Source organism: Cherax quadricarinatus, chromosome 24 (genome assembly GCF_038502225.1).
Source record: "Cherax quadricarinatus isolate ZL_2023a chromosome 24, ASM3850222v1, whole genome shotgun sequence".
Lineage (NCBI taxonomy): Eukaryota > Metazoa > Arthropoda > Malacostraca > Decapoda > Parastacidae > Cherax > Cherax quadricarinatus.
In genome coordinates, this window is record NC_091315.1 from 39,656,083 (window position 1) to 39,681,984 (window position 25,902).

Consider the following 25,902-nt stretch of genomic DNA (forward strand, 5'->3'; position numbering starts at 1 on the left):
TTCACACAAATTTCAACAGATGCCAATTTCAAAATAGGATCCAGAATAAACAATGTAGACATTCCTGGCACTAAAATAACATTTTCTCTGTTCATTAGTCATGGCTACAAGCCCCTCTTATATTACTCTTGTTTACCATTTGGAATTTTTATTCACAAAAAATAGAAGATTTACTGTTATGCAGACTACTGCATTATTGTAATAATTGTATAAATAATGTCAATCCATTCTTGACTCCGTACTGGAATTTAGACTGGCAGGCGGACAGGTATTGGACGGTGACGTCATTTGTTTACTCTTGAGCTTCGCTAGAGAATAGAACATTTTCGCTACTGCGAGCGCAATTTCAAGGTACTTTTTGTCATGAAAGCAATCAAAATCGTATCTATTTCTGTAATATATCTTTCATTCTATCAAATGAGACCGAAAAACTGAGAATATAACCATAACAACCATACAAAAATATACCGCTAAGCGGCCGCTAATAGCTGAGAAGTGAACTCCGCTCTTTATGGTCTGATTTCATTTTTGGTGTACGTGAAGAAGTATCTTTCCATCATACATTGCCCAAGTTTGAATAAGATAACCCAACAAACAACTGAGAAAATAATAATAATAATAATAATAATAATAATAATAATAATAATAATAATAAAAATATCTTTATTTACTACACGTACATGTACAAGGTATACAGGCCTAGCCGACATCAGTGACATACTACTGTATAGAAAGGCACTTGTTATGCTGAGTATTTCAAGAAAATTAGGTCAGTGTCCCAGGATAACACCCACACTAGTCGACTAACACCCATGTACCCATTTACTGATGGGTAAACATAGACAACAGGTGTAAAGAAACACGCCTAATGTTTCTACCCTGGCTTGGAATCGAATATTTACCAAAAATTGTACATGGCTAACCCAAGCCAGGTACTAAAAATAAGCCACGTTGACTTTTTTGGGGTTATCCTAGGTTCTCTACACATATGCTGCTATGTGTGATAATCTATAGAGAAAATAACTTTTGTTTCATGTTTATGGTTGAGTACGAGTGTATATCAGAGTTAGCCCTGTGCTATACTCCGTTTTCTCTAATATAAGCCACCAAGACAGATAGGAGAATGGTATTTGTTTACCATATCCTCTTCATAACTCTGTCGAACTGCTTGGTGTTATGCCAAATATTATTCATTCTGGAGTATTTAATATGTTTTATGTTATTTATATTGTTTCTTATGTCATATTAGATCAATTGTGATAGGCAAATAAGCTGTAGTGTTGATATTAGCGTAATAATAAAGCATATTCTCCTGTTTCGTAAGACTGAGCTCATGGCAACCGACAGTGGCTTCAAAGCCACCTTATCTTTAATGGATAATGTACTGTGTAGGTGCTTTACAAATGAGAAGCATTTCTTTTATTCATTGGAACCATGGCTAGGGCTAAAAGTAAGCAAGTTAAAACAATAAATGGAGAAAAAGAAATTGGAATGACTTATGCAGCAAGTAGCACCACCAAACAGTACCAGCAGGTTGGTGTGGCGACCCTGGAAATTTGAAATTATGCTAGCCAAAATTAGTGCTGAATAACTGAAGGAACTGAATAACTGATTGCCAGATTTGTGATGGCGGACCTGTATTATCCAATTTACAATGATCGATGTGAAAATTTATTTGGTCCCTAAAGTTCAACAGGACAGATCCGGCATGGCCGTAATGGAATGGCTGAGCTGGGTGGCCCTTATACCCCACCCAAAACAAAGCATTCTCTAGTTGGCGAGGATTGTTGGTAAGCTTATTTAATTTATAGATTTACCCTTCAGGGAAGGAGTAGGTAGTTTTACTGGTAGTACACTAATATTAGGTTTACTAAGGCAACTGTAGATAATAATAATGTAGACCTAAGACCTTAACATAGGTAGTAATAGGCCGATAATGTAGGCAAACACTAGGATAAGTTAGCTAGGGAGAACTGGCAGCCCTAGTTTGAATGAAGAGACGAGGGTCTGGAAGAGAGACCAGCTCGTTCTTCTTAAGACAGACACCAACTGGACAAGACGTGCTGTGATCAGCAGACGGCGCCCCCCACGTGTCTTCACATTTGAGACCTGGGGAAATGTGGTAGAGGCACCTCGATGTACTGTAGATGACCTCCTCCGTCAGGCCCATACAGTAAGACAAGACCTCCACTTTATCTCGTAGATTTCTGGCCAGTGTCTGGGGAGAATTGTGAGTGAGTTTGATCTGTGGGCCTGTGTTGCAGATGGGAGTGCATGCCCAGTAAGTACCAGTGTCTCTCGTCTATGTAGAAGCTAGTGTCCGTGTCTGCATAGTTGTACTAGGGGATACACACCCTCTTGGATATAGGAATTTCTGAAGTGCAGGCAGGTAACTAATAACGATTGAATATTGCAGGAATTAAGGCTCCTGGTTGCACGTGGTTTCTGAGGGAAAGTCCAAAGGGGCTAAGGCTAAGCTTAGGGAAGTTGAAGATCAGGATATATGCTGCAACACCAAGTAAGTTAGTCCTTTATACGTGCATGCAGGCGAGTTTCTTGCAACACCAATCATTTGTGAAAATCTGTCCTATAAGCCACTTGTGAGGCTGAGGTACCCACCTCAGAGCTCGGTGTCAACAGAGTTTGCCAGGGTAGGCGACTCACTTGGAGGCAGTCCACACAAATTTTCACAATCACAGTTTTTTTTTTTTTTTATCTCTAAGGCTATATGACAATTCTAAACTACCATACATTAAATCTGTTATCAGTTTATGGTTCTAGGTTTTATCTTCTCCATGACCAGATCTTATATACGTACTATGTACAGTGGAACCTTGGTTTTCGTCTTTAATTCATTCCAGAGTCTGACGAAAACCGAATTCAACGAAAACTGAAGCAATATTTCCTATAAGAAATAATGTATGCAAATACAATTAATCCGTTCCAGACACCCAAAAATATTAACAAAAAATACATTTTATAGAGAATAACTACAGTTTTACATACAGAAAACAATGAGAAATAAAAATAAAGCACTAATGAAATGGATAAATGAATATTTAAATCACTTTTACCTTTATTGAAGACTCTAGTTGGCATATGGAAAACGGCGAGGAAGGGAGGGGAGAAGTTATCTCTACCACCATCACTACTACCCTCTACCACAATCACTACCACCCTCTACCACAATCACTACCACCCTCCACCCCAATCACTACCACCCTCTACCACAATCACTACCACCCTCTACCACCATCACTACCACCCTCTACCACAATCACTACCACCCTCTACCACCATCACTACCACCCTCTACCACCATTGAATTCTATCATGTTTCTCACCTTCTTTATCAAAGGGCTAGCATTCAGAACTTTCTTTGGCCCATGGTGGCTTATTTAGCAGTCGCAGTCAATAAACAAGCACAAAAAAAATGGATTATTATGAAACGTTTCGTATGAATGCGCAACCACTACCACCCTCTACCACCATCACTACCACCCTCTACCACAATCACTACCACCCTCTACCACAATCACTACCACCCTCTACCACAATCACTACCACCCTCTACCACAATCACTACCACCCTCTACCACAATCACTACCACCCTCTACCACAATCACTACCACCCTCCACCCCAATCACTACCACCCTCTACCACAATCACTACCACCCTCTACCACCATCACTACCACCCTCTACCACCATTGAATTCTATCATGTTTCTCACCTTCTTTATCAAAGGGCTAGCATTCAGAACTTTCTTTGGCCCATGGTGGCTTATTTAGCAGTCGCAGTCAATAAACAAGCACAAAAAACAATGGATTATTATGAAACGTTTTGTATGAATGCGCAGGGTAATGTTCACTTGACAAGAAACAAAGCCAGACTGACTCAGAATGCGTGCATGGGATGCTTTGTGTGGGCGCAGGCAGACGGACATGTTCGGTACAACGGACAAAAACAAGGTGATGAACGAAAACTGGGACAATACTTTGATGAAATAAGTTGTTGAAAACCGAATTTGACGAAAACCAGGGCAAACGAAAACCGAGGTTCCACTGTACAGTACATATATTAACCCTTTGACTGTCGCGGCTGTATATATACGTCTTACGAGGTACCGTGTTTGACGTATATATACTCATAAATTCTAGCGGCTTCGAATCAAGCAGGAGAAAGCTGGTAGGCCCACATGTGAAAGAATGGGTCTGTGTGGTCAGTGTGCACCATGTAAAAAAAATCCTGGAGCACGCAGTGCATAATGAGAAAAAAAAACTCCGACCGTTTTTTTTTAATTCAAATGCCGAATTTGTGGTCTATTTTCGTATAGCATTTATGGTTGTATTCTCGTTTTCTTGGTCTCATTTGATAGAATGAAAAACATATAGAAATAGAGGTGATTTTGATTGATTTTACTATAAAAAGAACCTGGAAATGGAGCTCAAAGTAGGGGAAATGTTTGATTTTTGCCAATGTTCAAAAGTAAACAAATGATGTGATTGTCCAATAAATGTCCAACTAGCCATTCTAATATGCAGTCATGAATGGGTTGATGTTATTTATACAATTATTACAGTATTGCAGTAGTCTGCATAATAGTAAGTCTTCTATTTTTTGTTTGAATTAAAATTCAAAATAGAAAGCAAGAATAATATCAGAGGGGCCTGGAGACATGACTGTTGAACAAAGAAAATGTTATTTTAGAGCCAGGAATGTCTGCATTGTTCATTCTAGACCTTATTTTGAAATTGTCATATTTTTTAATTTTCGTGAAATTGGCCAAATTGCAAATTTCTGACCACATTATTGGGTAGTTGAAATCGGTAAATGGGCAGTTTCTTGTACTCAATCGATAGAAAAAATGGAGTTCTAAAGAAATAGCTATGAGATTGGTCGACTGGAACAACGGAATTAGCCGAAAATAGGGCTCAAAGTCGGCGAAATCGCCGATTTGTAAATATCGCCGAGGTCGCTAACTTCGCGAGAGCATAATTCCGTCAGTTTTCCCTCAAATTTCGTTTTTTTTTTGGTGTCATTACAACCGGGAAAAGATTCTCTCTCATTTCATAAGAAAAAATAATTTTTTTTTTTTTAAATTTTGCGACTCCAGGAGACACCTCAGGATTGGGGGTTGCGACAGTCAAGGGGTTAAACAGTGTATAATATTAAGTGGGGAATCATTGTTATTTTTACCTGGGACAGAAATCCACTAATGTACCATATTATAAATATCATGCATGCTATCTATTCCATGGGAAAAATAATTTTAGTATGAAACAGTTAATCAGGTGATAACAGGAAAATAAGAATATCATTACGAAAGTACAGCCTCTCCTCACTTAGCGAAGTACTACTCATTTACCAATGACTCATACTTATGACAGGCTCTCTGACCAGTATGCAGAACTAAATAATGTATATTAGAGCTGATTCCCTATATTCTGTTTACTACAATACACAGTACACTACTGTATAAACATTTAAAAATATACTAATATTATAAATGGTGCAAAGATGGTCGACACAAACCCACTACCACTATAGTATGCTCCTTGCTTAGTGACAAATTCGTTTACTGACGTGGTCTTAGGAACACAGGACTCTGTCGTTAAGTGAGGAGAGGCTGCACTTGCTTATCATTACATAAATTCTTTCCTATCAAGTATGATTTTCAATGGAAACTGAGGCTTTGTTTTAATAAATAAATTGAATAATGAACCCAATCTAACCCAGCCAAACTTAACCTAGACCAGCCACAAAACTATCAGTTACGTTAGGTTGGATAACAATATGGTCTTTTCCCCATAGGCACTAAATCTAAACATCTCCACTCCACAATGCATTTAACAGTGGAGAATTTACATAATAAAAACACACCCAGGCATAAAGTAAACAAGGACCTAAGTGGGTTTTGCAATGGACTTCATTTTTTTTTTGGGGGGAGGGGGGGGACATTAAAAAAAAAAATTAAGTTTTTGGGTCAAGTTAGGTTACATTAGGTTAGAATGGGTTCTAACTCAACGAAGTTTAACCTAACCCCATCAAACTCAACCTAACCTAACTTAACCCAAAACAAGCCAACCAAACCTAACCTAAATTAATGTAGATCATGCAAACCTAAACACAATCTAAGATATAGTAATCCATCGATGATACTCAGCTTACTGATGCAAGAACCATCCCATACTGTTGAAAACACTCGTCTTATTCACTAAAGCTGAGAATTATGTTGGAAAACATCAAATCACATAATTTACTCATGCAGGTTACGTTATTTATAAACAGAATATTACTAGAATAACGGGTCTGAATGTTAGTACTGTTTGGCAAACCACACAATAAACCACTAATGATCATCTACTTGTAAATGTATTGCACGGTTAATATTTCCTAAAATAACAATTTGTGCAATAAATAAATATTTGTGCTTGAGTATGAATATCTTGTGTATAAAAAACAAATAAATAGTCGAGTTTCGCCAAGTAGGTGAACACTAACCTTATTATAGTTATTCATGGTAAAACACTAAGCCCATAAAGGTTAAGTAAATGCTGTAATAAGTTTATTCATGTACAATTACACAATCTTTGGATGATTACAAGTCTTGCATAATAATGTGTGTGCAGATTACCTGGAATAACCCAAAGGGGTGGGTATTATTATTACAGAGCTAAGCGCTAAACCCACAAGGGTCCACTGGGGGAAATTGGAGAAAATTAGTTTGATCTGAAAGGAAGGAAAACTCTAATTCCTCAGATTAAGAGCCATTCAACCCCCCCCCCCATCTCCTTGAAGGGTATAATTAAGGTTTATCGTATCTTTTCTCCTCTGACCCGGGAATCGAACCTTGGTACTTTCCCTCAAGCTCAGAAAAATTAAATTCTATATTACTTACCGTATCCACTAATAGCAACAACTAACAAACCACTAAATGTTTTGTTACACTTTTTACGATAAATGTGCTTAATTTTTTGTTAAAACTTCAAAACAAGGTAAATAAACCGGTTCATTATATTTGATATTTTCCCTGCTAACCTTTTACTTACACTGGGCTGGAGGCATCAGCACATAGGTCCTGAAGAAATGGCTATTCTTAGCCCGGTTTTTGGCAATGCTAGCAAGTGGTTTAGACACTTGTTTAATAACTAAAGTTCCTAACTTGGCAAGAGGGAAGACTGCCATGACCAGCTACACCAGTGTTGTTATGATCTACCATGGTTATATCCACCTTCTCTTACCCATCTCTCTTATTACAATATTATCTATAAATTACCCTTAGTGCTATATCCTTCCATTAAAATATATTAGTTTTATTTTCTAGTTATAATGTGCATGGTAGATAGTGCTTAAATTATAGCAATATTTCTCACCTTATATATTTTATATATATTTTATAGGATGGTGCTATAGCAACCGGTAGTTAGGTTAAGAAATATGTTACTTTGGAACAATTTTACACAATTTTTGGTTGACTGCAATTGTCTTACTTAGAAACATGTGTAAATTACGTATATTAACCCCAAAAAATCAAAGTAACTTATTTCCTCAAGGGTTCTTGATGTCATAAGATTTTCTTCAGATTTTTTAACCCATATTATTATTATTATAATCAAGGGGGAAGCACTAAACCTGTAGGATTATACAGCGCCTGGGGGGGGGGTGGAAGGCATTCTGGCTTAATTCGGGGAACTGGAGCACAGATCCAATTCCCTAAATCAAGAGCCCCTACCCAACATCATTATAATAATAATAATGGAGCACAGATCCAATTCCCTAAATCAAGAGCCCCTCACCAACATCAAGGAACCTTCCCTGAGGGATTTTTAACCCATAGTATTAGCCTGCTAGGATAATGACAGTAATAATGACAACGATTTTAATTTCTACAACTGTATGATTTACACGTTACAGAAAAAGTCGACATTACTGATATACTTCACAGAAAACCTCTGGTTATGCAGAACATTTCGGGCAGCTTTAAAAAAAAATGATAACTAATTACAACTTACAACTACTTTTGTAATTTTTGCAAGCAATTTGTTGGAAGTTTTAGTAAAAGAACTTACTATAATGTTTGTGGAGGTTATTGCAAATACTGGTCAACTACTCGATCTAAATTTCAGTACTGATGAACAAGACATACAATAAACTGAAGATCAGTAGAATGCAGAGCGATAAGATAAGATAAGATTTCGTTCGGATTTTTAACCTCGGAGGGTTAGCCACCCAGGATAACCCAAGAAAGTCAGTTCGTCATCGAGGACTGTCTAACTTATTTCCATTGGGGTCCTTAATCTTGTCCCCCAGGATGCGACCCACACCAGTCGACTAACACCCAGGTACCTATTTGCTGCTAGGTGAACAGGACAATAGGTGTAAGGAAACGTGTCGGAATTTCCACCCGCCGGGAATCGAACCCGGGCCCTCCGTGTGTGAAGCGGGAGCTTTAGCCACCAAGCGGGAGCTTTAGCGATATTGGAAACTGTCGGTCTTATTTCCACTGACGTCCTTAATCTGATCCAGGACGTGATCCACAACTGCTGACTAACACCCAGTACAAAATTCAAATTCAATTTCAAAAAATTCTTTCTTTCCACAATATACAATGTGTAGTGTCCAAGTAGTATTGTTAAACACAAAGAATGCCTCTAGCATGCATGAGTATTTCGGGCAGACTAATCTTAATGCTTATGAAAATCAGGGGCGACACGAGTACAGTAAGAGACAACATAGTAAGTGTCAGGGGCTCAAGGCTGTTCAACTGCCTCCCAGCATACATAAGGGGGATTACAAATACACCCCTGGTTGTCTTCAAGAAGGCGATGGACAGGCACCTAGTCAGTACCTGACCAGCCTGACTGTGGTTCGTACGTCGGTTTGCGTGCGGCCAACAGTAACAGCCTGGTTAATCAGGCTCTGATGCATCACGAGGCCTGGTCACAAACCGGGCCGCGGGGGTGTTGATCCCCGAAACTCTCTCCAGGTATTACGTAGGGTGACTCGTGGCCTGGTTGGCAAAGCTTTCGCTGTACACGCAGTGAGGGACCGTGATTCGATTCCCAGCAAGGGTGGAAACACTGGGCGTGTTTCCTTACACCTGTTGTCCATGTTCACTCACCACTAAAATAGGTACCTGGGTGTTAGTCGACTGGTGGGTCGCATCCTGGGACAAAAGTGACCTAATTTGCCGGAAATAGTCTGCATAACAAGCGGCTTTCTATATAGTAGTATGTCACTGGTGTCAGCTAGGACTGTATACCTTGTACATGTACTTGTAAAAATAAAGTTATTACTACTTAAAATTAGACACACGTTATGGAGTGGTGAATTTTAATTATACACTAATACAAAAAGAGGGGGTAGCAAAAAAATTATAATTACTACAATTTATAGTAGAGGGGCTACAAACAAAAAAAAAGTATAATTAGTACAATTTTAAGTGTGTATCAATACTTATATTGATTTAGTACTTACTTACTGATATGTGAATAGGGACAGTAGCTGTAAGGAAACCATGCCTAATGTTTCATCCGTGCCGGTTGAAAAATTTTTTTTTGGAGGGGGAGGGGTGTAGCGAAGGAGGAAAACAAGTATGTTGATAAAAATCTTTAAATCCACGGGAACGCTAGCCCCGTAAGGTTCATACAACACCAGAAGAAGACGAGGATCTGGGTAATTCCAGTTCTATAGATGAAGAGGTCATCACAAGTTTCAAGAAGACATTGTACAAGGCTAGAGCAAGATTGCAGTTATTTAGTTTTGCTACTCGGAAAATATGGGTTATGATGTAAATTCCTCATCAATATGAAGTTCAACGTTGAGAAATTTCAATTACTCAGATATGGTAAACATGAGGAAATTAAATCTTCATCAGAGTACAAAACAAATTCTGGCCACGAAATAGAGCGAAACACCAACGTCAAAGACCTGGGAGTGATTATGTCGGAGGATCTCACCTTCAAGGACCATAACATTGTATCAATCGCATCTGCTAGGAAAATGACAGGATGGATAATGAGAACCTTCAAAACTAGGGAGGCCAAGCCCATGATGACACTCTTCAGGTCACTTGTTCTATCTAGGCTGGAATATTGCTGCACTCTAACAGCACCTTTCAAGGCAGGTGAAATTGCCGACCTAGAAAATGTACAGAGAACTTTCACGGCGCGCATAACGGAGATAAAACACCTCAATTACTGGGAGCGCTTGAGGTTTCTAAACCTGTATTCCCTGGAACGCAGGAGGGAGAGATACATGATTATATACACCTGGAAAATCCTAGAGGGACTAGTACCGAACTTGCACACGAAAATCACTCACTACGAAAGCAAAAGACTTGGCAGACGATGCACCATCCCCCCAATGAAAAGCAGGGGTGTCACTAGCACGTTAAGAGACCATACAATAAGTGTCAGGGGCCCGAGACTGTTCAACTGCCTCCCAGCACACATAAGGGGGATTACCAACAGACCCCTGGCAGTCTTCAAGCTGGCACTGGACAAGCACCTAAAGTCAGTTCCTGATCAGCCGGGCTGTGGCTCGTACGTTGGTTTGCGTGCAGCCAGCAGCAACAGCCTGGTTGATCAGGCGCTGATCCACCAGGAGGCCTGGTCACGGACCGGGCCGCGGGGGCGTTGACCCCCGAAACTCTCTCCAGGTAAACTCCAGGTAATAAGTGGGTCGTGCAATGGAGACATTTACACTTAGTGTTTATGGGAAGACTTGATTTTTTGGTAACGCCAAAAAAAAAAAAATGGAGCTCGACTGGCCGAGGACTCGAACCCATGTCTCTTTGGCCAGCCTCATGATGAGCGAAAATCACATGACGTTCTAACCCACAGGATCATCAAATCCTTATCCCTCTCTCTTTTTTTTTTTTTACACGGTTTGACAAGGTTAAGGATTCCTAACTTTATTGACAAGCTAGGAGCTGTTACCTACATCCGCTCATTTGAAAACATTTTTATTGTTATGAAACATACCAGTAGGGAACAGGATGAAGTTGGAGCCATCTGTATGCCAGCATTTTCATTTGATCAACTGACGTTATCTCGTTGACATCATTATGCTGTACAAATGTGTTCCATACTCGAGTCATCCTGGGTATATATGATCTCAGATGGAATGATGTTCTGGAGAAGGGTACAGCCAGAGTGAAGTTGCTGCTTTCTGCCCGTCTTGTGGCATAAAAGCTTGTTTCAAGCTGTCCTCGAAGTGGATCCAAGTGTGGCACTTTGACAATATTGGCCTTGTACATAACTGTGGAAAATACTGTATATATTTTCCGGAAATACGGTAATTTATAGGTAAATAGATGGCCTATACTGTATTTAATAATATTTGTCATAGAAAACGGAAAGCCTGCGTCTGGGCAGGAGACTCGCCATCTTGGTTTTGAATTTGTATTAGAACGTTGGTGTAATGGGTAGAAATTTTTGTGCTCTAGAGGTTAAAATTGTGTTGACACCTCTCAAATAGGAAGCGAAATTGGTGGATGTGCATTCCTGCATAACTTGAGATATCAGGCGACTGGACAAGACCTCTCCAGGAACCTCAGATAAGCTCTCTAGATTTGTGTATAATTCTGGCCAGTGTTTTCATAAATTTAGTTAGTGAGGTTTTTCTGAGTATGATACAACTTAATCTCCAGTCAAATTGGTGAGTGTTATGATTAAGATATATTCTCCTTCTGTTGCATAATTGTGCTTATATATATATATAATCATTTATTATTTTTAATATACAGTCCACAAATTTATATATTTACCAGCATTCCTGGTGCATGTATATTTCATTTATAATTAATAGGTCCAGAGCAACTTGTGGTTATGACAGTGGTTGGTATCGAAGGGGGACATTTTTTTGCGACCTAGGTGTCCCAAATTCCTACTTGTCTATGTAACATTGATAAATAATAATTATCTTTGTTATCATTTACTGTTATGTACATAATTAGTTACATTCCGATAAATGCAATTTTCCACAACAACAGTAAGGCCACCCATATCCCTCCTGTGTTGAAGGCTCTGCTGAAATAACAAATCTATCCAAGATTGGTCCAGGCGAGAGATGAGACGTCATGCTCTGTTCTCTACTCTGTCAAGCAGTCTCAGATGAGAGGGGAGGGCAGGCGAACCAAGAAAGCTGAGCATACTCAAGGTATGAGTGTATTTGCGCCTCGTACAAAATCTTGCAACCCCTACTGTCAAGCAGATGCGAGATACGGCGAAGTGCTGTAAGCTTCCTGGCTGCACTCTCTCCCTCTCTCTCTCTCTTATATATATATATATATATATATATATATATATATATATATATATATATATATATATATATATATATATATATATATATATATATATATATATATATATATATATATGCAAAACAACCACTGTGAAAGAATAGAGAAATTCCAAGCGCTTTCGTGGCTACTCACATTATCAAGGATAATGTGAGTAGTCACGAAAGCGCTTGGAACTTCTCTATTCTTTCACAGTGGTTGCTTTGCATATTCTGAAATCACCTGTTTACTGTGATCTTATTGCATTATGCAATAAGATCACAATAAGATGCCGGATTACCGCATAGGCAAACTAGGCATTTGCCTAGGGCCCCGCGCATTTGGGGGCCCCGCAGTCCAAGGGGTTCAGGGGCTCATCCAAGACTGCGCACATGGTGCAAGTGCAAAGGGGTCCCTACCTAAAAAGTTCAAGTGTTAAGATAAGATAAGATAAGATTTCGTTCGGATTTTTAACCCCGGAGGGTTAGCCACCCAGGATAACCCAAGAAAGTCAGTGCGTCATCGAGGACTGTCTAACTTATTTCCATTGGGGTCCTTAATCTTGTCCCCCAGGATGCGACCCACACCAGTCGACTAACACCCAGGTACCTATTTGCTGCTAGGTGAACAGGACAACAGGTGTAAGGAAACGTGTTGAAATGTTTCCACCCGCCGGGAATCGAACCCGGGCCCTCCGTGTGTGAAGCGGGAGCTTTAGCCACCAGGCCACCGGGAGAGTAAAATTGATTTTTAAAAATTAATCAAAACAAAAATAAATAATGAAATAAAATAAAATAAAAATAAATAAACCTAACCATAGATGGCAACACTCAACACGCCTTTGTTTGGTTTAGAAAGACACGTAAGCAAACACTATAACATATTTATTAGAAAACGTTTCGGTCCTGGGACCTTGATCACTAATCGCCGTCACCGACACTATAGAACGCAACACTGGAAACTACAAAATTTCAAAAACATTGGCATACATGATACTTAAGCAGCACCAACCCAACAACACAGGAGTCACGTGATTTCATCGTCTACCCGTCCTCATCATAGGCAGAGGTTGTTTTTGATGGGGACCTGCCTCGCATGGGCCAGTGGGCCTTCTACAGTGTTCCCCCATTCTTATGTTCTTATGACATTCCTCAGGTCACGTGCGTCACACCTCACTCTCCGCCTATATATAATGTCTTCCTACCTCTGTATGTTAGAAGTGATCAAGGTCCCAGGACCGAAACGTTTTCTAATAAATATGTTATAGTGTTTGCTTACGTGTCTTTCTAAACCAACTTGTCGGTATTTATTACCAAGGTTTATTCCACGCCTTTGTTTACATCAGAACAGCTGTGTTTTCCCGCTAATGGGTGATTATGGGAGATTCCTCTCCAATTTTCTGTAGTAATTACACGTTATCTAGACTTGTACTGTGACAAATTAACTGAAGTGTTGTTGATAGACATTGATGCGTATGGATAAATGTTTGTTTTCGCCTCTAAATGTTAAGGGAGGTACCTGATAGGGTTACTTGACCAGTTAAGACGCATGGACCAGTAAAGACGCATTTTTTGTAAAAATACTATAAAGAAAAACCTAAAAACGCAAACTGACTTCCGTTTGTAGGTTTTAAAAGCACTTTGTCCTGTCTTTAAGTCTTTATCATTTCAATAACATATCTCAATTGATTGATGTTCTACATCACTTCCGTCGCAAATGCTTAGTTTTCAAGTTGCGACGGAAGTGATGTAGAACATCAATTAATTTACTACATATTTCTCCAGAAACACATAAGCCACATCAGAAAATCGTTGGTTGGGTGAAACTGAAAATTGTCCCTGCATTCTTTAATTCTCATGTCCTTATCTATGGTGGTAGGCCATATATCATTCAAAACATAATGATTAGCTTAGTTATGAAAATGGTAATATAAATACCATTGTGCATTGTTCTTGGACTCAGTATGATTTCTGTTTAAGTAAATTGGAGATCAAGGAGAATGAATTAGTAAAATATTTGTAGCCCAAATCACTAACCTAATCTATGGTAAAAGTTCTGTATATGACTCCTTTCTGGTAACGTTTTGAATTTTTAGATGCGCAGCCAGAGGAAAGGGGGCTACAAGGGCCATATCCCCCCAATTGACAAAAAAAATAATTAAAAAATTAATAATAATTGATAATGAAAAATTTTTATTTGCATGATTACAGACAGTGATACATTCTCATTATGGCATCTCGTGAACGTGATGTTGGTCGTTCTTATGCGAGTGGGTCACAGAAAAGAAAGAAGAAAATTCAAGAAGAACAGAAAAAGAAAGATGTAGGAAGCTGCAGAAAGATCACAGACATGCTCACGAAAACAGTTTCTGATGTTACCAGTACAGTTGAATCTGCAGATACGTCAGATCATACAGGAAGCCCTCCCTCCATTATTTCTCAGCCAGCATCTACTTCTTTTGTGTCTCCTCTCAATGTCTCAACGGACATTGAGAGGAGATCCTGCCTCATGGCCAAATGTAATCCCAGATTCTCTACGTAATGCTTTCATTGCAGAAAACTTCAGTCAAACTCTGAACATTTACTTTAGGAAATCATCAAGGATTTATGATGATGGAAGTCGTCGTTGTTTAAAGTCATCTATGTTTTATTGGAAGCTTGCAAATTCAGAAACTGTGAAAAGATCATGGATGGTATACTCTGAAAGCTCAGGAAAAGTGTACTGTTCAGCATGCAAGCTATTTTCTACCAAAGAAAATACCTTCACACAGGAGTTCAATGACTGGAAAATTTCCAAGCGTTTCGAGGAACATGAAAACAGCACCACTCACAGGAGCTGCATTTTAGCCAGTGTATTTCGTGCACAGAAAAAAGGCTTATTGGATTCTCATTTGGAAAATCAAACTGAAAAAGAGCACACTTGTTGGAGAAAAGTTCTAGAAAGAGTTGTTGCTATTGTAAAATTCTTAGCTCTAAGAGGACTTGCTTTCCGTGGAGAAAATGAGGTTTTTGGTTCGGTAAACAATGGCAATTTCCTAGGGATCATAGAACTGTTAGCACAATTCGTGTCACGTGTCAATGTGTCAATTCGTGTCAATGTGTCACGCCTTGGGAATGCAGGAAGAGGCACTGTATCTTACATGTCATCTACTATATGCAATGAATTTATTGAACTGATGACTAAGAAGGTCCTCAATAACATCATAGCAGCTGTGAAAACTGCAAAATACTTTGCAATAAGTGTGGATTCAACACCAGATATTTCACATACAGATCAATTGACATTCATTGTTCGCTTTGTCGACTCCAGTGGTAAGCCTGTAGAGCGCTTTATAAAATTCATTCCTATTTCAGGCCATGATGGAGTGTTACAAAAAACGCGATTCTAAAAGCTTAGAGATCTCCAGTGAATACTAGAAAGGACTGCCCTTCTAGCATCCAGCCTGTTACTGGGTTTTCGTAACAAGTAGTCAGTATCCTTGTCCAGTTATCCATTAGAATTCAGTATGATTCAATAGTGATTCAGGATTACAGTTGGTAGGCTACTAACTAGAGAAATTAAAATTTAATAAATTTATTAAGTCTAGAGGTATATCATCAAATTAAATTAAATTAATCACAGTAATCAACAAAATAAGAATAATCACTTCTCTCATATACAATAGTATTGTGCTGAAAGCACATATCACATTTATAATTCTTACCTGGAGTTTACCTGGAGAGAGTTTCGGGGGTCAACGCCCCCGCGGCCCGGTCTGTGACCAGGCCTCCTGGTGGATCAGCGCCTGATCAACCAGGCTGTTGCTGCTGGCTGCACGCAAACCAACGTACGAGCCACAGCCAGGCTGATCAGGAACTGACTTTAGGTGCTTGTCCAGTGCCAGCTTGAAGACTGCCAGGGGTCTGTTGGTAATCCCCCTTATGTGTGCTGGGAGGCAGTTGAACAGTCTCGGGCCCCTGACACTTATTGTATGGTCTCTTAACGTGCTAGTGACACCCCTGCTTTTCATTGGGGGGATGGTGCATCGTCTGCCAAGTCTTTTGCTTTCGTAGTGAGTGATTTTCGTGTGCAAGTTCGGTACTAGTCCCTCTAGGATTTTCCAGGTGTATATAATCATGTATCTCTCCCTCCTGCGTTCCAGGGAATACAGGTTTAGAAACCTCAAGCGCTCCCAGTAATTGAGGTGTTTTATCTCCGTTATGCGCGCCGTGAAAGTTCTCTGTACATTTTCTAGGTCGGCAATTTCACCTGCCTTGAAAGGTGCTGTTAGAGTGCAGCAATATTCCAGCCTAGATAGAACAAGTGACCTGAAGAGTGTCATCATGGGCTTGGCCTCCCTAGTTTTGAAGGTTCTCATTATCCATCCTGTCATTTTTCTAGCAGATGCGATTGATACAATGTTATGGTCCTTGAAGGTGAGATCCTCCGACATAATCACTCCCAGGTCTTTGACGTTGGTGTTTCGCTCTATTTCGTGGCCAGAATTTGTTTTGTACTCTGATGAAGATTTAATTTCCTCATGTTTACCATATCTGAGTAATTGAAATTTCTCATCGTTGAACTTCATATTGTTTTCTGCAGCCCACTGAAAGATTTGGTTAATGTCCGCCTGGAGCCTTGCAGTGTCTGCAATGGAAGACACTGTCATGCAGATTCGGGTGTCATCTGCAAAGGAAAACACGGTGCTGTGGCTGACATCCTTGTCTATGTCGGATATGAGGATGAGGAACAAGATGGGAGCTAGTACTGTGCCTTGTGGAACAGAGCTTTTCTTAAGTACCGTCTGGTACATTAACATTTAATAAGATATTACAAATATGTACAAATAAGTTTGTGTATGTGTGTAAGTGCTCTAAGTAGTTCGCTAAGTCTCAAGACTCGACTAGACTTAAACAAGTGACTGACAAAGTCCTCAAACAAACTAACTTCTTGACCAACTGGCAGTCAGAACAGTCTGCTTGAACAATAAAACGACTGATAAGCCGAACAGCAATATAACTAGCAACTGCGACACAGAATCAGGAACAAGGAGATAATATAACGACACTAAGTAGGGACCATCTGCAGATCCTCCACAAAAGTCACACAACTCCCATACTACTGAATCTAAGTTCAGCATAAGAAAATCCCCGACTGTGATAATACACAGATACCAGTACAAGTTAGGTCAGAAGCTACAGCTCAGGACCTGAGTTGCTCAGAGTGTCTATGCGACACACAACCTCAGTACAACGTCGAAAATCACCAAGTCTATTACCTGGAGTTTACCTGGAGAGAGTTTCGGGGGTCAACGCCCCCGCGGCCCGGTCTGTGACCAGGCCTCCTGGTGGATCAGCGCCTGATCAACCAGGCTGTTGCTGCTGGCTGCACGCAAACCAACGTACGAGCCACAGCCCGGCTGATCAGGAACTGACTTTAGGTGCTTGTCCAGTGCCAGCTTGAAGACTGCCAGGGGTCTGTTGGTAATCCCCCTTATGTGTGCTGGGAGGCAGTTGAACAGTCTCGGGCCCCTGACACTTATTGTATGGTCTCTTAACGTGCTAGTGACACCCCTGCTTTTCATTGGGGGATGGTGCATCGTCTGCCAAGTCTTTTGCTTTCGTAGTGAGTGATTTTCGTGTGCAAGTTCGGTACTAGTCCCTCTAGGATTTTCCAGGTGTCTATAATCATGTATCTCTCCCTCCTGCGTTCCAGGGAATACAGGTTTAGAAACCTCAAGCGCTCCCAGTAATTGAGGTGTTTTATCTCCATTATGCGCGCCGTGAAAGTTCTCTGTACATTTTCTAGGTCGGCAATTTCACCTGCCTTGAAAGGTGCTGTTAGAGTGCAGCAATATTCCAGCCTAGATAGAACAAGTGACCTGAAGAGTGTCATCATGGGCTTGGCCTCCCTAGTTTTGAAGGTTCTCATTATCCATCCTGTCATTTTTCTAGCAGATGCGATTGATACAATGTTATGGTCCTTGAAGGTGAGATCCTCCGACATAATCACTCCCAGGTCTTTGACATTGGTGTTTCGCTCTATTTTGTGGCCAGAATTTGTTTTGTACTCTGATGAAGATTTAATTTCCTCATGTTTACCATATCTGAGTAATTGAAATTTCTCATCGTTGAACTTCATATTGTTTTCTGCAGCCCACTGAAAGATTTGGTTGATGTCCGCCTGGAGCCTTGCAGTGTCTGCAATGGAAGACACTGTCATGCAGATTCGGGTGTCATCTGCAAAGGAAAACACGGTGCTGTGGCTGACATCCTTGTCTATGTCGGATATGAGGATGAGGAACAAGATGGGAGCTAGTACTGTGCCTTGTGGAACAGAGCTTTTCACCGTAGCTGCCTCGGACTTTACTCTGTTGACGACTACTCTCTGTGTTCTGTTAGTGAGGAAATTATAGATCCATCGACCGACTTTTCCTGTTATTCCTTTAGCGCGCATTTTGTGCGCTATTACGCCATGGTCACACTTGTCGAAGGCTTTTGCAAAGTCTGTATATATTACATCTGCATTCTTTTTGTCTTCTAGTGTATTTAGGACCTTGTCGTAGTGATCCAGTAGTTGAGACAGACAGGAGCGACCTGTTCTAAACCCATGTTGCCCTGGGTTGTGTAACTGATGGGTTTCTAGATGGGTGGTGATCTTGCTTCTTAGGACCCTTTCAAAGATTTTTATGATATGGGATGTTAGTGCTATTGCTGTTGCTTTACTGCCCCCTTTGTGGAGTGGGGCTATGTCTGTTGTTTTTAGTAACTGAGGGACGACCCCCGTGTCCATGCTCCCTCTCCATAGGATGGAAAAGGCTCGTGATAGGGGCTTCTTGCAGTTCTTGATGAACACAGAGTTCCATGAGTCTGGCCCTGGGGCAGAGTGCATGGGCATGTCATTTATCGCCTGTTCGAAGTCATTTGGCGTCAGGATAACATCGGATAGGCTTGTGTTAATCAAATTTTGTGGCTCTCATAAAAAATTCATTTTGATCTTCGACTCTCAGTCTGGTTAGCGGCTTGCTAAAAACTGAGTCATATTGGGACTTGAGTAGCTCACTCATTTCCTTGCTGTCATCTGTGTAGGACCCATCTTGTTTAAGTAGGGGCCCAATACTGGACGTTGTTCTCGATTTTGATTTGGCATAGGAGAAGAAATACTTTGGGTTTCTTTCGATTTCATTTATGGCTTTTAGTTCTTCCCGCGATTCCTGACTCCTAAAGGATTCTTTTAGCTTAAGTTCGATGCTTGCTATTTCTCTGACCAGTGTCTCCCTGCGCATTTCAGATATATTGACCTCTTTTAGCCGCTCTGTTATTCTTTTCCGTCGCCTGTAAAGGGAGCGCCTGTCTCTCTCTATTTTACATCTACTCCTCCTTTTTCTTAGAGGAATAAGCCTTGTGCATACATCGAGTGCCACCGAGTTAATCTGTTCTAGGCATAAGTTTGGGTCTGTGTTGCTTAGTATATCTTCCCAGCTTATATCGGTTAGGACTTGGTTTACTTGGTCCCACTTTATGTTTTTGTTATTGAAGTTGAATTTGGTGAATGCTCCCTCGTGACTAGTCTCATTTTGTCGGTCTGGGGCTCCACGCATACATGTCTGAACCTCAATTATGTTGTGATCTGAGTATATTGTTTTTGATATGGTGACATTTCTTATCAGATCATCATTGTTAGTGAAGATGAGGTCTAGTGTATTCTCCAGTCTAGTAGGCTCTATTATTTGCTGGTTTAAATTGAATTTTGTGCAGAGATTTAAAAGCTCGTGTGAGTGTGAGTTTTCATCAGAGCTGCCTCCTGGTGTTATTACTGCAACAATATTATTTGCTATATTCCTCCATTTTAGGTGCCTTAAGTTGAAATCCCCCAGGAGCAAGATGTTGGGTGCAGGAGCTGGAAGATTTTCCAGACAGTGGTCAATTTTTAACAGCTGTTCCTGGAATTGCTGGGATGTTGCATCCGGAGGCTTGTAGACTACCACAATGACTAGGTTTTGGTTCTCGACCTTTACTGCTAAAACTTCCACTACGTCATTTGAAGCATTAAGCAGTTCTGTGCAAACAAGTGACTCTGCAATGTACAGGCCAACCCCCCCCCCCTTTTGCCTGTTCACTCTGTCACATCTGTATAGGTTGTAACCTGGGATCCATATTTCGTTGTCCAAGTGATCCTTTATGTGGGTCTCAGTGAAAGCCGCGAACATTGCCTTTGCCTCTGCAAGCAGTCCACGGATGAAAGGTATTTTGTTGTTTGTTGCTGGCTTTAGACCCTGTATATTTGCAAAGAAGAATGTTATCGGACTGGTGGTATTGTTGGTACTGGGGGGGGATTTTTTTTCCGGCATTAGTATCTGTATCTGTTGGTTTGGAGTGGAGGCCATCGACTGTGGTTCCACTCCAGGAATGACTGGATTTGGTGTACGATTTCTGCCATTTCCTGCCAGTTTTTTTTCCTTCCTGGCACTAAAAAACCTCTCCCTCTTGAGTGGCTGTGGCTACCCAGGTTTTCCCATGGCCTGGATGTTTTGTATCTTTTTGTCCCCTTTAGATGGTATGCCTGGCAATTTAAGTTATAGCACAGTCTTTCCTGTACTGAAGAGGTACACATTTCAGGGTGAAAAAGTTTACAGGAAGGGAGTTTGCATTTTCCTGTTGTCATATGGGCATGGCATTTTCTAGGGTGGTCATAGTTGCATGTCCCATCTGTTTTTCCAGATTTCCCATGCCAGCAGATACCAAGTGCATAGTATGTGCACAGGCTTGGTTTCCTCTTGCCTTGGGTTTCTGTGACTGTATTCCCTGTTGGTGCATGTTTCCCTGTCTTACTTCTATCCTCCCTAGCACCAACAATGGAGCTCCCACCAGTTGTTTTTGGTAATTTATCCTCACTATTGCTATTGGAGTCCTCTTGTTTGCTATTTCCTGCGGTATTTCTAGTTTGCAATATTGGTTTTATCTTATCTTTGACTACACTTGTTTCCCTACTATGGCTCCTGTCCCCTATGAGGTCATTTATATGTATTCCTTCTTGCGTATAATTCCCGACTACCTGGACAAAATATCCAGCTTCACCATTACTGTCTCCCAGGACAGTATCTCCAGCTTCACCATTTCTGTCTCCCAGGACAGCACCTCCAGCTTCACCATTACTGTCTCCCAGGACAGCACTATCAGCCCCACATTTACTGACTACCAGGACATCACCTCCAGCCTTACAGTTTGTGACTACATGGCCAGTATCAAGGGCAGTACCATTCAGCCCAGACTTTTTATGTTCCCATCTGTTGTAGAAAGCTTCCAGGTTTTCTATGAAAGCAGCTTTGATGTTGTCCTCTTTTAATACCCTTGTGATTTTAGTCCACAGATTTTCCTCATTTGGGCATACCCAAAAACACTTCTCTGTTTTAATACTGCTTGTAGCTAGTTCTGGGATATCTGCACAAGGGGCATGACACCAATTTCCACAAAAATGACAATTTATCCATGTGGAAGCCCGTTTGTTTGACTGACCACAGACTACACACAGCTTCATAATGATTTGAATGGTTGATTTACTGCAATTCTACTAGCAACCTCTTGAATATTATATTAATAACCTTAAATGAAGCTCTAGCTATTTGTATTTCTGTTTCTAACTCTTTTTGTATATTGGACAGCTTACCGTCACGTTCCTGATTTTTAATGTTTGTGTTTATAAGGGCGCCTACAACCCCATCCGTTTACAGTCTGCTTTATTGTCCAACGAAACTGTTTGAAACCAGTCCCGGGTTCGGACCAGTCAAGGGTTCGGACCAGTCGATCTGCTCTGATCAGTGGGTCACTTATTTAAAACATACTGGTCGGTGATTGGAGCTAACACATGAAGGATCTACTGGAAATTATCTACCCGAGTAATATGTGATTTGACTGATACAAAAGTATAACTTGCGTGTTGAAGAGCCGGTGATATCTGGCAGCTCCTACAATGACGAACGGTCGACCTCCTTGTTTATCAATCGCTGTATCTGGCTTTTCTATTTTTTTTTTCCGTCTCCACCACAATAAATGCTATATTATCACTATAGTTGACTGGTGCAAATTTTGGAGGAAGGACGCTTTTTCTGTAGTAATAATTGCTTCTCGTTGTGTATATTGCAACCGCTGGTAACTACAGGTTATATGAAATTCACAGTAACGTCTCGTATTTCAAGAAAAAGAAACTAATGAAAGTCACTCCGCTCCACTAAGTACCATTATAATACTGGTTAGTTGCTACTACAACACTGTATTCTGCTATTCACTGGTATCACTAGATTATATGCGAGTACACTAGCAAGCCAGGAAGATTATTAAAAACAGCTGACCTGTGGTAAGTTTCTGGCGACTTCTGGCACCTGCCTCTATAGGCTTATCACTTCATTTACAAATTCACCTGTTTTCAAATGACACTTTACCTTTATCATCAATATACTAGGGAGCCACTGTAGTATACACTATACACTATGTATACTCAATGATATCAGGGAGACTTTCTTTCCTCTGACACGAAAAGTTCAATTATTATTATTTTTTTCCACACGGGACACAGGCCTATGATTCCCCTCTGGCAGTAAACTCTGCTAGGTAGTGCACACTAATTCTCCTTTTTTGACTCAGTATACAATGTTCTGTGAACAGAGTTCTACAGAACTAACAAGAATAATGAGACAGACATTCTGTCCAACCACCAAGAGAGTCTAGACCAGACTGAATACTTCAGGCGAGGTGAGGACACCCCCCCTCGATCACATGATAGCTCCGTGGGTCACTGCCCAGCAAGAAGCCGGCAGGGACACGAGCAAAGAGCGATAATTACAGTAGTTAGACAATCAAGACTTGAACTGAGCACATAATATGTTACATCCTACCTCACAACATAAGTCAAATAATAATATAAAGCAATATATTTACGATTTAGCTATTATCACAAATATAAGCAATATAAAATTATATGAAAAGGTAATATATATTATATTCATAATCATAATATGCATTATATATATTGCAACCCATTCAGGGGTTGCAAAATGGAGAAACAATGATGAATGTAGTACTGGATACTCTGCTTGAACATGATCTCTATTATGGATTGCCGTGGCCAGAGCTACGACAATGCAAGTAACATGTCGGGTAAATATAATGGATTGCAAGCCCGTATCAAGCAAATCAACCCACTTGCTGAATATGTGCCCGCTCAGCACATTCTCTTAATCTTGTTGGGTCATGTGCTGCGGAGTGTTGTGTCGCTGCAGTTTCATTTTTTGGACTTTTACAAGCACTCTTTAATTTTTTCTCTGCTTCAACGCATCGGTGGAGTATACTCAAGTCAACCATTCATGGAGATGTCATCAAATCATTATCAACAACAAGGTGGTCAGCGCAGCATGATGCAACACATGCTTTGAAAGACAGCTTTGCTGAAATACGTTCTGCTTTGATCCAAATAACAGAGGATGAAGACCAGACAGCAACGACAAGAAGCGAAGCAGCCAGCTTAGCATCAAAATTGGAAGATTTTGAATTGGCCTTACTCTGTGTGCTTTGGGACTGTATACTGGAACGGTTAAATGCCACGAACAAGACACTTCAGAAAATTGAAATTGAAATGGCTACTTGTGCTAACCTCCATGCAGGCTTAGTGGAATTTGTAAGCTCACTTCGCAATGATGAAGCTTTTGAAATGTTTGAAGAGAAAGCTAAACTGCTGGTGAAAGACTACAGTTACCGGGCTGATCATCAGCGGTCAAGGAAGAGGAAACGCAATTTTGAAGAGCCAGACAATGAAATTGTGTTGCTACCAAGGCAGAAATGTAAGACAGCTACATACTTCGTCATTCTGGATTCACTTATTACAGAATTGGTGAAAAGAAAAGAAATCTACCAGAATCTCAATGACAAGTTTGGATTTCTGTTCAAAATTACTACTATGCCAGATGCATTATTATTATTAAAATCAAAAAGAAGCGCTAAGCCACAAGGGCTATACAACGCTGCTATGCCAGATGCAGAATTGAGAGAAGCTGCATTAAAGTTGCAACAACACCTTTCAGCAGATGTTCAGGACATATTTGTTGAAGAAATAGTTCATTTTTCTGGGTATATGAATCATATTAAAGCTCCACCTGAAAAATGTGCGCCCTCAGCTGCTTTGAAACATTTAAGAAATGCAGGTATCTCAGAAACCTTCCCTAATGTTGACATAGTGTATCGCCTTTACCTAACACTTCCAGCTACTAACTGTGAAGGAGAACGTTCATTTTGTTTTGAAAAGAGTGAAAAACCAGCTCCGTTCAACAATGAGCCAAGACAAATTGTGTAACCTAGCCTTGTTGACCATTGAGTCTGATCTAACAAGAAATATTGATTTTCAGAATATAATTGATGATTTTGCCAATATGAAATCCAGAAAAAAGTTTATTTAAGTGCCTGTGAATATAAACAATTCTTTACTTTCTTGAGTTTATATGATTTGAAAGTCTTATGCATGATGCAATGATAACTATAATGGTCAGTGATTTATAAAGGGAATAATAGTGCTGTAGTGGTTATGCTGAATATAATAGGTACATGATGTCACTACTTTAATAGCCTAATCTAGTAATACTTTGCTATCTTGAGTTTATTCTCTTTAAAATGCATGATTTAACAAGATAGTTATAATGGTTGTTGGTAAATGGTTTTGGCTGTCTTGATGTACTTTCCCTATTAAACTTAATCCAATCAACAGATGATCCAGAATATTAGTGCCGTTTTACCAGGAGCACGAGCCATTGATCCAGCCAATAGCACTCTCCTCGGTGCTGCTCTTGGGTCCAATGCCATCGATCTGATCCTAGGAAAAAAAGTCTCAAACCTCCGGACGATGGAAAGCAGGATGAAAGACATTGACACACACGATGCCTTCTACCTACTCACCAGGTGCCTGTCAATCCCAAAAACTTACCTATTTTCTGAGATGCTCCCCAGCCTTCAGCAGTCCAAAACTCAAGGAGAAGACCCTAGCTATGCCAGTGCCATCACCGAATGGGAGACTCTTGCTGCTCCAGCACCAAACCCTAGTGCAGCACTGGCTCACAAACAGTCAAGCTGGGATGGCCCAATTGCTGAAAAGGTGCTTGCCAACATGCTCAGGGCTGCAACATCAGATAGGGAGATTGCCCGTCTCCAGGCTGTGAGTGCACCTCACTCCGGGGACTTCCTCCAAACAGTTCCCATATCGGCAATGGGAATGCGACTCGACCCTAAGACCCTCCGTATTGCAGTGGCTCTGTGCCTTGCTGCCCCAATTCACACAGAATATATGTGTATTTGCGGCGAAGTGCAAGCAGACCAATACGGTCTACATGGTCTTAACTGTTCCAAAACCAAGGGCTGGCATGCAAGACACAATAAGGTCAACATCATTAAGAGAACCCTTGCTACAGCTGGATGCCCTGCCGAGGGAGCCACGATCCCTTGCAGCAAACAATACCCACAACCCAGCAAACCGCCCCGACAGGATCACCATCTATCCTTGGAAGAATGGCAAGCTCTTAGCATGGGACTATACCTGTGTGTCCACACTGGCTGACACCTATATCCATCACAGTGTGGGGCGACAGGGAGGAGCT

The 25,902-nt window shown here is 40.6% G+C and overlaps 1 protein-coding gene across 6 annotated transcripts in view; it reads right to left on the reverse strand.

Annotated features, from left to right (window-relative positions):
• LOC128690935 (optic atrophy 3 protein homolog) overlaps positions 1-7,226 on the reverse strand; it is a 105,676-nt gene extending 98,450 nt beyond the window's left edge. For 5 of the 6 annotated variants that reach the window (XM_053779723.2, XM_070088388.1, XM_053779722.2 and 2 more), the window contains exon 1: positions 7,054-7,192. Coding sequence is in view for 1 of the 6 variants with exons in the window: in XM_053779724.2 (XP_053635699.1) it covers positions 7,054-7,189 (136 nt within the window). In the remaining 5 variants the exon portion in view is untranslated. Of the gene's footprint in view, positions 1-7,053 lie in introns of all 6 variants that reach the window. The other variant, XM_053779724.2, reaches the window with a different exon arrangement.
• Between the last annotated feature and the right edge of the window lie 18,676 nt (positions 7,227-25,902).